Here is a 13416-nt window from a genome sequence, read left to right as displayed (position 1 = left end):
CTTACATAGCCCTGACATTTTCTAAGCCAGAATCCATAGCCCAGGACACCTGCCCCGGGAGGCGTAGGGACACTCCAGGGCCCCACCAGGGCAGGAACAGAGCTGTTCCTGTAGCCAGGATCCTGGATGCAGAGCAGAGACAACAGGCGGGGTGAGGCCATTGCAGATGGGTAGCTGAAGGCAGTGGGTGCGGGTGCAGGGCCCCTCCACCCGCCGGCCCTGCCTCCCCCGCCCTGAAGGCCCAGATGGAGGTGCAGGGGGGCGCTGGGGCTTCCCACCTCCTCCTGGGTGCCCGGCTGTGGGGTGGCAGTGGGCGAGGCTCTGGGAGCTCAGGGGAAGGCCACACGCGTTGCTTCCTGGCCTGGGTCTTGCTGCAGGGCCGAGAGCAAGGGGCTCGTTGCCCGGCATGGTTATCCTGTTACAGGGCGATAGTGTCTCCTAGAAATAAATTAGTCTAGGCCAGCGATCTTTTCCTCAATTTTTGCTTTTTTTTCTGAAAGATTTCAAGACAGAAAAGCCCAAATAGGGGGGCATAAGAGGTTTTTATTTTTTGGGTGGGTCTGGGGATGGAACCCAGGGGCATTTGACCTCCGAGCTACAACCTCTGCCCTGTTTTTTTATTCTTTGTTTAAAAACCGGGTCTCACTGAGTTGCAGAGGGCCTCATTAAGTAGCTGGGGCTGGCGGTGAAACGTGATCCTCCCGTCTCAGCCTCCCGATGCTGGGATGACAAGCGTGCGCCACCACATCCAGCTAAGAGGTTTTTTTAGGGAAGCAGGATGCATTTTAAGAGAGGGCTGTGACCAAGCGGTTACATTCCAGAGAAAGGGTCGGGTTAAATTCTAGAGGTCTGATCCAGAGGAAGGGTCTGGGACAGGCCGCTTCCTGGAGTGGCCTGCAGCAGTGGTGCATCTCCTGTGGGGCTGGAAACCTCTCTCCCTCCTGCGTGTGTATGCGGGGGAATCTCTCTCTCTCTCTCTCTCTCTCTCTCTCTCTCTCTCTCTCTCTCTCTCTCTGCTCTCCCCTGCAGGGCCCCTCCTGCGCCTGGCTTCTCTAGCCCCCAGGCAGAGAGGCCCTGTATTCCCATTCACCAGCGCCTCACTTTCCCTCAGGGACCCCCCCATCTTGCCCTCACCTGCTGGCCCCTCCCTCCCTTCCCTCCCTCCCTCCTTCCTTCCTTCTTTTGTGGTACTGGGGATTGAACCCAGGGGCATCCTACCTCCGAGTTCCACCCCCAGACCTATTTTTTTCTTCTTTATTTTGAAACAGGGTCTCACTAAGTTGTGGGGAGCCTCACTAAGTGGCTGAATCTGGCCGCGAACCTGGATCCTCCTGTCTCAGCCTCCCGAGTACTGGGATTCCAAGTGTGCACCACCACGCCCAGCTTCTGCTCATTTCTATCTAGCTACATAACACGTCTGTGAGCCTGCAGAGGCTCTCTGGCCCTCTCGAGGGGCCGGCCCTGCGCTGGGGGCTGCAGCCTCAGCAGGGCCATGAACCCAAGGTCCCACCCTCCCTTCTAGTCAACTGTTACAAGCATTCCCATTGGCGCTCTGCATGGGCCAAATGGCCTCTTAGGGGCCAACACTGGCTCAGACAGTGAGCAAAGGCCTAAGGGGTCCAGCTCTTTGCCCCCCAGCAACAAAAGTGTGGCCCTAGGACTTGCCCACCTCTGCTACCCTTTCTACTCTACTGCAGAATTTTCCAGAACATGCACTACCACCCTGTGTCCTGGGGGTAGGCCACCCCTCCAGGCAGCGTGCAGGCACACAGTGCCCGGGGACCGTTGGGCCTCGTTCCAGCAGGACTGCTGCACCGGCCACTGCTGTCTCTTCGGTGGCAGCTTAGGGCCCCCCCCCCCCCCCCCGACCCTCTCCAGCTCTGAGATCCTGGTGCCATTTCTCAGGAGCGAGCGGCCCAGCGCCCACAGCTCCCGGGGGCTCGCTTACTCTCCAGAACATTGTAACATATCCAATGGTGTGCAACAACACCTGCGTGCCTTCTCCACCCCCAGCGATTGTATCTTCAGAGACAGGGCTGTGGGTAGCACTAATATAGAGCAGGAAGTATGGAAACCCAGCCCGGGTACAGGAAGTGCTCTCTGATTAAATCTCTGTGTGCCGCCTCTGCGGAGCACGGCCCCACTCTGACATCGTGTGGGGTGGGGCCGGGGTGGGGAGGCTGCGGGCTGAGGTGTGAATTCCTAACAGGCGCCCCAGAGATGCTGATTGTGTCGGGTCCCAAGGCCTGAGGGGCTTAGAGCCGGGGCTCCCGCGTTCTCTCTGGCCTGTGTGATACTAGGTTATCACTGCTGCTGTCTGGACTCAGTTTCTCCATATGAGTCTTGAGAGTTTTGGATTCACTCGGGTGACTCCTAGGTTAGTAATTTCTAAGTCATGTGTGGGGAGCTTGTTTAAGTCCAGCTGTGCAGCTGGGTGCAGTGACACATGTCTATTATCACCAGTGCTTGGGAGGCCGAGACAGGAGGATCACAGCTTTCACGCTGGCCTGGCAACTTAGCAAGACCCTGTTTCAAAATAAAAAAATAAAAAATAAAAAGGGTTGGGGATACAACTCAGTGGTAGAGAGCCCCTGGGTTCAATTCCTGGTACTATAAAAATAAAATAATAACAAAATAAATCCAGCCGGGCGTGGTGGCGCACACTTGTCATCCCAGTGCTTGGGAGGCTGAGACAGGAGGATCGCACAGGTTCAAAGCAGCCTCAGCTACTTAGTGAGGCTCTCAGCAACTTAGTGAGACTCTATTTCTAAATAAAGTATAAAAGAGGTCTGAAAGTATAACCTGGAGGTAGAAAAGCCCCTAGGTTCCACCCCTAGTACCACACAAAAAAAGTCCAGCCAGTCGTAATGGTGCATGCCTGGAATCCAGTACTTGGAAGGCTGAGACAGGAGGGTCACGGGTTGGAGGTCAGCCTTAGCTACTGACTGAGCCCCTCTGCAACTTAGCGAGACCCTATTTGAAAACGAATAGTTTAAAGGAAGAAAACCACTGGGCTCCGTCCTTAGTACAATTAGAAATAAATCCAGCTAGAGACCAGAGGATCGCGGTTCGCGGCAGCATCAGCTACTTAGGCCCTTACTCAGTGAGACCCTGTTTCAAAATAAAGAATGAAAAACAGGGCTGGGGGTGTAGCTCAGAGGTAGAATGCCCCTGGGTTCCATCCCCAGTACCACAAAAAACAAAAACAACCAAAGAAAAAACAACAAAAACCCAGCCGTCAGATCCAGTAAGTTCTGGTGGGGTGCAGGTAGCTGGGCTTTTAGCCGGCGACTTGGCTATGCAGGTGTGGGGCAACAGGGCTTCCCCGCGGGCTGGCCCGGGCACTGGCGGCACGTCCTGAGACCCGCCCCACGGTGCTGTCCTTGCCAGATAGAGCGGATGCGCTGGCCGGGGAGTGGGCAGCCGCTGCCCCGCTCCATCTGCAGCCTGCCCTGCCAGCCGGGTGAGCGGAAAAAGGTAGTGAAGGGGATGCCCTGCTGCTGGCACTGCGAGCCGTGCACGGGGTACCAGTACCAGGTGGACCGCTACACCTGTAAGACGTGTCCCTACGACATGCGGCCCACCGAGAACCGCACGGGCTGCCGGCCCATCCCCATCATCAAGCTGGAGTGGGACTCGCCCTGGGCGGTGCTGCCCCTCTTCTTGGCCGTGGTGGGCATCGCCGCCACGTTGTTCGTGGTGGTCACCTTTGTGCGCTACAACGACACGCCCATCGTCAAGGCCTCGGGCCGCGAGCTGAGCTACGTGCTGCTGGCCGGCATCTTCCTGTGCTACGCCACCACCTTCCTCATGATCGCCGAGCCCGACCTGGGCACCTGCTCGCTGCGCCGGATCTTCCTGGGGCTCGGCATGAGCGTCAGCTACGCGGCCCTGCTCACCAAGACCAACCGCATCTACCGCATCTTCGAGCAGGGCAAGCGCTCCGTCAGCGCCCCGCGCTTCATCAGCCCCGCCTCGCAGCTGGCCATCACCTTCAGCCTCATCTCCCTGCAGCTGCTGGGCATCTGCGTGTGGTTCGTGGTGGACCCCTCCCACTCGGTGGTGGACTTCCAGGACCAGCGGACGCTCGACCCCCGCTTCGCCAGGGGCGTGCTCAAGTGCGACATCTCGGACCTGTCGCTCATCTGCCTGCTGGGCTACAGCATGCTGCTCATGGTCACCTGCACCGTGTACGCCATCAAGACGCGGGGCGTGCCCGAGACCTTCAACGAGGCCAAGCCCATCGGCTTCACCATGTACACCACCTGCATCGTCTGGCTCGCCTTCATTCCCATCTTCTTTGGCACCTCGCAGTCGGCCGACAAGGTGGGTGCTGGCTGAGGGGCGTGGCCAGGGCAGGACGGGGCGGCCGGCTTCCTCAGGCTGGCCGCTTCTCCCCCTGCTTGGGGGACGCCTCCTTCTGCCTTCTGTCCCCCAGTTACGAGTTTTTTCTCTGGGTTCTGTGCTTTTCCTGCTCTCTCCCTCTTTCTCTTTGCCTGCCCCTCTGTCTCTTCCCTCCCTTTCTTCCCCGTTGTCCCCTCCCTCTTTGTGCCCTCTCCCTCTTCCCCTCCCCTCCTCCCTCTCTTCCTCTCTCTCTCCATCCTCGCCTGTCCCTCCCATCCCCCCCCATCCCTTCCTCTCTCTGCTGTGGATGTTGAACCCCTTTTATTCACTGCTCTTTCTAGCCTCCCCCTTCCCCTCCCTGTGGCCAGCCCAGTCTTCCTCTGGGCCACTGTGTCTTCTCCCTCCTCTGTCCACCTTCACAGGCCCCCTCAGGTCCCTGCTGCAGCCGGCATCCTCTCTGCTATGATCTCACATACCTGATGACCGCAACTTAGATGAAGATTTGTTTGTTCACAGTTCTGGAGATTTCAGACATTTCGTCCAGTCCATGTTAGGCTTGATCGTGTCTGTGGAGCTCAGGGCATGGCAACAGGAAGCAGAGAGGTCAAAGGACGGGGGGCAAGGGACACGCACACACACAGTCCCCAAGGCCACACCGTCTGACCTATTCCTCCAGCCGCACTCTACCTTCTTACCTTACTACCCAGTAAGTCCCTTAATTAATGGATTTACTGAAGAGATCAGAAACCCTCAGATTCAATGATATCACCTTTGAACATTTTTGCCAGTACACGAACTCTTTCTGGGGCGCTCTGTATCCAAATGACAACAGCTTCTGCGGTGTGGAGTGAGTCACACAGAATGTTCTTGCTTCACAAGTACCACAAGGAAGGTACTTGCTTCCTCTTTCGCCAGCCCCAGGCTGCCCCGAGGCCCGGGAGCCCCGCCGGGGCCCTTTCCTCCTGGGCTGGAGCCCCACGGGGGCCGTCTCTGCATGCTACTGGCCTGGCCCGAAGGTCTGCCCACCCCAGGGTCACATAGACGCACCCTCGGCCCCATCTGGACACTGCCTGGATGACTGGGGAGGGGTTATCTTGATGGACTGGAAGTCACGGAGTCAGGCATCAGGGGGGACTGGGGACCCCGGTTCCTGCTCTGAGCTTCGTGTCTGGCCGTGAGGTCTGGGCAGGCCAGCGGGCACCGTGGTCTGTTTCTTTATCGTAAGTTGGGGCTGTGGTCCCTCCCCTGCAGGCCTTCCAGGTGACCCCTCCAGAATCCTAGAGAGGGATGGAGTAGGCCCAGGCCACATCACAGGCTGGCCCACCAACGCGTGGCCATTGCGCCCAGCTCTGCCCCAGACGTGGGGTGTGGCATATCTTCTCCTCCTCTTGGAGTTCCAAAGGGAAGAGAAATGCTAAGCCGGGCGTGGCGCCATACCTGTAATCCTAGTACTTGGGAGGCTGAGACAGGAGGATCACAGATTTGAGGCCAGCCCCAGTAATTTAGCAAGACCCTTTCTCAGAACGAATAGGGCTGGGGCGTAGCTTGGAGGTAGTGCGCCTCTGGGTTCAATCCCCTGTACCACACACAAATATGGAAAAAAGAAAAGAGCTCTTACGTCCCTGAGGGTTGGCCCCAGGCTTCTTAGAGGCCCGGGCAGCCCGGGGCTGTACCTGGGCCCCCGGCACGCCAGAGCCGGATGTGCCCCAGAGCAAGCTTCAGGTGTGGCTGCCGGGTGCGCGCGGGCGGAGGCACCTCATGCCGAGTGGGGTGGCAGCATTAGTGCCAGGGGCTCGCAGCTGCTAGTTGTGTGCACACTGCACACAGGTGTGGGGACGTGAGGGCGTGGGCTTCAGTGCGTGTGCGCAGGGCTGCGTGGATGTGTTTGAAGGCGTCTGTGTCCACGTGCACGAAGGAGCGTGTCTGAGGGATGGGTGTGCAGCTGTGGCTGAGTGTGTGTGAGTGGAGGAGGTTCGTGTGCCGCCGGGGGCTGTGCTGAGCTGCGCCCGTCCCCCTGGCGCGGGTGCTGGCGCAGAGTAGAGCTGTCTGTGCCGCTCTGGTGAGCAGGCGGATGGATTTCCCAGCATTAGCCCCGATTTCCAGGGCTTAACACCGCAGCCCTGTGGCATTACCCTGAGCCGTCCCGAGCGGCTTCCTCCTCTCCTTGGGGTTCCTGCTCCTGTGGGCTCTGGCAGGACGTGGCCGTGGAGGCCGCCAGGGTATGGGGAAGTCCATTTATCTGGTCTGTAGAATTGAAGGATCTCAGTCCCCACTGGGGAGTGGCCAGGGAAGAAACCCGAAGCAGGCAGAGCCCTCAGCCCCCAACCCCAGGGTCCTGGCTCCCACACCCGCCCAGCCCAGCACAAAAGCCAGAGACGTGCCCTTCACACATGCGGCTGCTCCTTCTGTGCCATGAGCCCAGCGCTGGCAACTCTCCTTTCCTCCGGGACCACGTGGCTGGTGAGGTCTCCTGCAGGATTCCTGCGAAGGCCGGAATGTGGCTGGGGCCTGCACACGGGGAGCAGGGATGTTGAGAGGTCGGTACCAGCGGGCTGGGAGATGGGCGATGGGCAGAGGGCGAGCCACCCTGCACTCTGCCTGCCTTGAAGACCCTCTTCTTGCTGGGTGTGGTGGTGCACACCTGTAATACCAGACCTAGGGAGGCTGGGACAGGAGGACCGCAGGTTCAAGGCTAGCCTCAGCCATTTAGTAAGACCTTGTTGCCTGGCTGCCACACTCAGGGGTGCCTGCCAGGTTCTGGGGGGCCACTGCTGTTCTGACGAGGGCTCATGGGCCCCCACTTCCTGATGACCACTGCACAGGGACGGCCAGAGACAAAGCTTGATCCAGAGGCAGCTGGGAGGCGGGGACCTCGGGACCTGGGCGCGGAGGGGAGCTGAGGTGCAGCCTCGGCCCTGCTGTGCCCTGGCCTGCCTCAGGCTGGGGGTGGCTAGCGGAGCCCCAGAGGCCCGTGCTGGGCCCCAGCACAGCAGAGGAGCCTCTTTGCTTATCCCCCTCCTGAATTTTGTCTTCAGAAAAGTTTCTGGGCCCCGGCGGAATGATGGCAAAGCGCCCCAGTGCCAGGGAGATTCAGAATCCAAGATGGCGGCGACGGCAGGGCACTCGGCCAAGCGCAGGCCCTCTCAGCAGAGCAGTGCCAGCACCCACAGTGGGCCAGGGTGGAGTGGCACCTGAGCCCAGGCCCCTGACCGGTCACATGGGGCTGTGTCCCCCGCAGAGTTCACGCTGCCCAGAGAGGGGCCTCGGTGCCTGGTCCCACCCACTCCACACGGGCCCAGGTGCACGCCACCCTACCTGCAAGGTGGGGGCAAAGGGTGCTGATAAACAGCTGCCCCCCATGCCCAGGAAGCCCAGCATGCAAGGAGAGATGGCCCCTACCTTCAGGGAACCCCCGCTCGAATGAGACCCAGCTGTTCCACAGTCCAGTGGTGATGACCAGCCAGCGGCGTGCTGTCCGCCCTGGGGACCACAGGCTTGGGATGGGAAAACAGGCTTGGCTGGGCAAGGTGTGCACGCTTGTAATCCCAGCATTCGGGAGGCTGAGACAGGAGGATCGCAGTTCATGGCCAGCCTCAGCTTATTTAGTGAGGCCCTTTGCAACTCAATGACACCTTGTTTCCAAATAAAGAATAAAAAATAGGGCTGGGGTGTAGCTCAGAGGTCAAATACCCCTGGATTCCAGATTCCATCCCCAGATCCCCAGTACTAAAAAAAAAAAAAAGCAAAACAGGCCTGGAGGAGCAGCTCCTCTTGGGCCCCAGAGCTCATTTCTCTTGCCCTCAGCCACGTAGGAAGCCGGGTATGACGCTGTGAGTGCGGCCTCCAGCTCCTGCATGGCATGGCGCTGTGGGGCTGGGGCAGATCATGGGCAGGGGATTGACGATGGCACACCTCGCCCTCCAGATGGGATCAGGGCCCAGCTGACCTCAGGAAGCAAGTCTAGAGCCTTGTCCCATGCTGCTGGTCTGGGTACCAAAGTGAAGGGCATCCCTGTGGTGGGAGCGCCAGCGGGTCTGGAGACAGGGTGTTTCCTGCCTCTGTACCCCAGGACCTGGGAGGTGCACCGGGCCTCCCCTGGCCCCGCCCTGGCTGGGGGGCAGAAGGTCCCCTGAGACCCAGAGGAGGGGCAGGGGAGTGGGATGAGCCCCGGGTGGGGGCGGTGGGACGTGTGGGCCTGCCTGGAAGGCCCCGCTATTGAAGAATGGATTATCCGACACCCAGATTAATGGGCTTTCATTTTGCTAAACATCTGTCACTGTTAGAGCCGCTCGCAAGCATGAAATGAGCTTTGACGGCTGCCGCGTCTATGCAGAGCCGCGGCCGCGCCGAGGGTCTGCCCAGCGCTGGGTGGCACTGGTGCCCGCGGTCGCCTCCACCCGGTCACTCCAGGGCACCCGCGGCCCGTGGGGACTGTTCCCGAGGTCGCTGTGGTCCCAGGGGGTGCCCTCAAGGTGCCTCCCAGGTAGCCTGTAGGGTGGCGCCCGCCAAGCCCTGAGCCCGGGCGGGCCGGGCAAGCGAGGAGGCAGGAGGCAGGCCGACCGTCCCCTCGGGTGCCCCTCCCGCGGCCGCAGGCCTGGCCCTGACGCCCTCCCCGCCGCCCGCAGCTCTACATCCAGACGACGACGCTGACGGTGTCGGTGAGCCTGAGCGCCTCCGTGTCCCTGGGAATGCTCTACATGCCCAAGGTGTACGTCATCCTCTTCCACCCGGAGCAGAACGTGCCCAAGCGCAAGCGCAGCCTCAAAGCCGTCGTCACGGCCGCCGCCATGTCCAACAAGTTCACGCAGAAGGGCAACTTCCGTCCCAACGGGGAGGCCAAGTCTGAGCTCTGCGAGAACCTGGAGGCCCCAGGTGAGTGCCCGGCCCCGCCCCGCCCGCCAGGCCCCGCCCACCAGGGCCCCGCCCACCTGGGGGAGCCCTGGAGGAGCAGAGGTCACAGGTGAGCTCCTGGGGAGAGGCACTAGGTTCCAGCCCCTTCTGTCCTGTGTCCTGGTGGCTTCGAGAGCCTTCAGCGTCTCCCCAAACCCTGCTCTGGCCACGCCCTTCCGGAGATGAGGCCATGGGGAGCTGGGTGCGGGCTGGCGGCAAGAGACCCTGAAATTTCCCTGTCCTGGGATCCGCGAGCCAGCCTGTGCCCTTCCAACCCCCCGGGGAGGACGGGGTGGTGCAGAGGTTCCACCACTGGCCTTTTGGTAACTGGGGGGCCGGTGCCAGCGCACTGTAACCCTTGCTTGGCTTTGTCCAGCAGCCCCCTAGCAGGGCCCGGAGAGATGGGGACCCAGGTCCTAGGCCTCCGGGACAGATGAGTGGGGGGCGGGCAGGGCCTTGGGACCTACAGAGGCTGAGGTTCCCAGGTCCCACAGTGTCCCGGGGCCGTCGGGAGGCCTGGCATGGACAGTTAGGCTTTGGGCTGAGGGTGGGGGGGGGTTTCAGAACAGGAAGTCTCAGGAGGGAGTCAGGGCCTGGTCTGTGGGGTGGGCTGGCTGGGGATAGTGTGGGCGCAGCCAGGATAGCTTCCTCCAGAGAGAAGGGGGACATGGGTGGGGGGACCAGCAAAGTGGGTGCCAGTTCTTGGACCCTTCCCACGGGCAGGTCCTGTTCCCTGCCACCTTCCAGCCTGGCAGCGGAGACAGATGAGGGCCAGGCCCCCCAGGCTGCAGAGCCAGCAGGTGGCCCCTCAGGGATAGAGCCTCGCTCTGGGTCAGGACGGGTCTCCAGCCTGCGGGGGCCTCACTGCGCTGCTCTGGGTCATGGCCTGGTCCTCCCTGTGGGGCTGTGGTCACGCACATCTGCCCTACCCTGGAAGTGGCCCACGTGGTTGACTGGCAGCTCCCTTACCTCCTCTCCTGTCGCAGAGCCTTGGGGGCTTCGGTTGGGGGAAGACCCCCTGTCTCCAGGGGCTTCTGCCTCAGTAGCTGAGGCTGTCCACAGACGGCGAGCCTCCTGACTCAGCCTCCCAAATGCTGGGATCACAAGCGTGCGCCGCCACGCCCGGCTCCACACCTTCCCCTTGGGGAAGGTCTGTGCCCCACCCTGACTGACCTCTGGCTCTCTCCAGTCCTCCTCCGGTACCCCCTGTGGCCTGGGGCTCCCTTGGGGTGTCTTCTGGTCCTCCATGTCAAGATGGGAAGGGGCAGAGGGTCCTCACAGGACCCTAGCTCCGGCTTTCCGGATGTCCAGAGTCCCCAAGGCTTTCTGTCCTGAGCAGAGCCCCCTTCCTGTCACCTGACTCAGTGTCTCTCCTCCCCATGGGAATTCACCCTTCCTGCGCCCCATTCCTTCAGGGTGACACTGCGTGCTGGGTGCAGCCCCCTCCCCCGTGCCCCTTTGAACTCGTGACCCCCAGAGGGAGGGTGGTAGCCCCGGGGTGACAGTAATGGACCTGTTCTGGTCCATTCTCAGAGATTCTGACGGACCATCCTGACATTGTCCGCTCGGTATCTGCTGGCCGCTCACCTGCTCAGAGAAGGGGGCATGGTTGTGCATGGGGGCTTCCTCAGCACCGCCGCTCAGCTGGGTGACCGACCACGGGCCTTTAGTCCTCAGGACAGCCAGCCGGAGGGAGGCGGGAGCGGCGGGGAGTGGAGAGTGTCACTCCGGGGAACAGGCACATTTTTCACTCTGTCACTGGCAGGCCACATATCTTTAAACAAACAACAGAATAAATAATTGAGGGGCTGATCGCAGGCAGATTGGGCGCGTAGACACGGGGGACAAATGGCTGACTGTCAGCGGGCGCCTTAGCCACCCAGCTAATTTCTATCTGAGCTGCTTTAGGAAGTCTGCGGGGAGGGCCCGTCGGGGCGGGTTGGGGGCCGTCCTCACACTGAGCTCCCGTGGCTCCTGGCCCCGTCCTGTCCCTTTCGCTCTGGTTGTCCCTCCCCACTGGCCAGCATTCTGTAGGGGTTAGAGGGTGGTATCTGCCCCTTGGTTGAGCGCCAGCTGCAGGGCTCTCACCCCACCTACCAATGGGCCCCATGGCAGGTGCTGGGATCCCCCGCAGCGGTGAGGCCAGGGCCAGCCGCAGGTCTCCCGGCGGCTGGCGGGATGCTTCCGTTGAGCCCTGCCACGAGCCTGGGTGCCCGGGGCAGACTTCAAGGGAGAAGGGCCTGCCGTCCGTCCTCTCCGGCACGTTCTCGGGTCCCCTGCAGTATGTGGGGTTTGGCTGCCCCCGCTGCTGGGGGTTTTCTTCCGCCTCCGAGCCAGGCGTCAGCGAAGGGTCTTACAGGGTTGGAAACAGTTTTGTCAGTTTGCCCGGGGTGATGGAGCCCTGGGGTACGCTCCTCCCCAGCCTGGCCCGCAGGCGGACAGTTAACAGAGCAGCCTGTCAGATCTTCCTCTGACTGCGGGGAGTTTGGGTGTGATGGAGGTGTTGGTAGGAGTTGGCACCCCCTCAGGAAAAGAAGTCTAGGCAAAGGGGGCTACTCTGCACACTCCTGTTACAGGCAGGGAGACTGAGGCCCAGCAGAGAGTTCGAGGCGAGTGATTATTCTCTGCTTGACTGTTCCTGCAAAGAGCAGCTCACGCCCTTGCAAGGCCGCCAGCTCCGCTCTCAGCCCTGGCCAGAAGAAAGGTCTTCCTTGGTTGAGCAGAACTCCGGCCTTGAGCCTCCCCGCCGCCCGTGGCTGGCCCTCCTCTGGCTTACCGCATCCCCAGCCAGTCGCTTCTCCCACAGGTGGCGGACCTCCTGGGACACGGCGACCCTGCTTGTATCCGTGGACTCTTGGCTATGTTGCTATGACAGAGAGGTCCCAGGCCGGAACAGAGAGGCTCGATCACACAGAAGTTTATTTCTCTTTAACTTAAGAGTACCCAGAGGGTGGGTGGGGCAGGTGTGAGGCTCAGGTCCCTGCCACCACCACCACCACCATCATCATCATTATTTTACACTGGGGATTGAACCCAGGGGCATTCCTCTTCTGAGCTACATCCTTAACCTTTTTATTTTTTATTTTGAAACAGGGTCTTGCTAATTTGCTGGGGCTGTCTTTGAACCTTTGACCCTCCTGTCTCAGCCTCCCAAGTACTGGGATTACAGGCGTGTGCCAGGATTGCAAGGGAGGCTGGTACACGTAGTCCCTGAACTGGCAGTCACGTGCCCCGTGAAAACAGAGAAGGTCGGGGGCCCCTTGCAGAGCAGCGCGTGTTCTTCCCACATTCCTCCTCTCCAGCCCAGAAGCCCCCAGCTCAGCCGGCAGACGAGCTTCCTTTTCTGAGCTGACAGAGGGTCAGGGATGTCTTCCTCTCCAGCTTCCTCCCTCTGCACTAGCCAGCCCCCACCGGGCAGCAGTCTTGCCTTTGATTCCTGGCCACTGTGGGGACCCTACACCCTGGCGGGACAGAATAAAACTGCAGGCCTGGCCTGGCGCCTCCCTCCTCTGGCCTCAGTGTCCCATCTGTGAAGTGGGACGACACTGGGCCTCCTGGTGGGTCTGCTGCCAGGCGCACGCTCTGGAGGTCTGGGGCGCTCGTGAGGGCGGTTTTTATCATTTGTCTTTGGAGCTGACATGGGGCTGGGCCTGGTGGGGAGGGTGCCACGGGGCTGTGGCCAGGAAACGGGAGATACCCGGATGTGCCACCCTACGCCCAGTCATGGGGTAAGGGCCAGAGCAGCGGCAGACAGGCGCTCTCAAGACTCAGGGTGCGACCCCGAGAGCTGGAAAGGGCGGCCGCTCAGAGGGCTCGGGGTGCCGTGCCTGCGTTTTCCCTGGGCGTGGGCGAGGGCTCGATCAGCCTTGGTTTCCAGCCAGGAGGCCCTTCTCTGGGGCCCTTGTCTCCTGTGTCCCTGCTCCCGCTTTCTTAGGTCTCGTCCTAGCATGCTTAATGTGTATTCGCCCAGAAGGTGTGTTTCCCTTAAACAATGTTTTGCTTTATTTATTTATTTATTTATTTATTTTGGTGGTACTGGGGTTCCTGGAAGCCCTTCTACCTCCGGGCTACACTCCCAGACCTATTTTATATTTTTATTTGGAAACGGGGTCTCTTAAGCCAGCAAGGCTGGCTCCGAACCAGTGCGATCCTCCTGTCTCCGCCTCCCAAGATTACAGTGAG

General features: G+C 60.7%; 1 protein-coding gene across 4 annotated transcripts in view; it reads left to right on the top strand.

Annotated features, from left to right (window-relative positions):
- The window catches only part of GRM4 (glutamate metabotropic receptor 4), a gene marked incomplete at both ends in the record, with an annotated part of 81082 nt that overhangs the window by 62808 nt on the left and 4858 nt on the right, over positions 1 to 13416 (top strand). For 3 of the 4 annotated variants that reach the window (XM_080710945.1, XM_080710944.1, XM_080710943.1), the window contains 2 exons: positions 3391 to 4326; positions 8970 to 9216. In XM_080710945.1, the coding sequence (XP_080567071.1) occupies positions 3391 to 4326; positions 8970 to 9216 (1183 nt within the window). The remainder of the gene's footprint in view (positions 1 to 3390; positions 4327 to 8969; positions 9217 to 13416) is intronic. The other variant, XM_080710946.1, reaches the window with a different exon arrangement.

The sequence above is a fragment of the Muscardinus avellanarius genome, assembly GCF_963383645.1.
Source record: "Muscardinus avellanarius genome assembly, chromosome: 14".
NCBI lineage: Eukaryota > Metazoa > Chordata > Mammalia > Rodentia > Gliridae > Muscardinus > Muscardinus avellanarius.
Note: the sequence above shows the minus strand (reverse complement) of the source record. Positions and strands in the feature narration are given on the sequence as shown.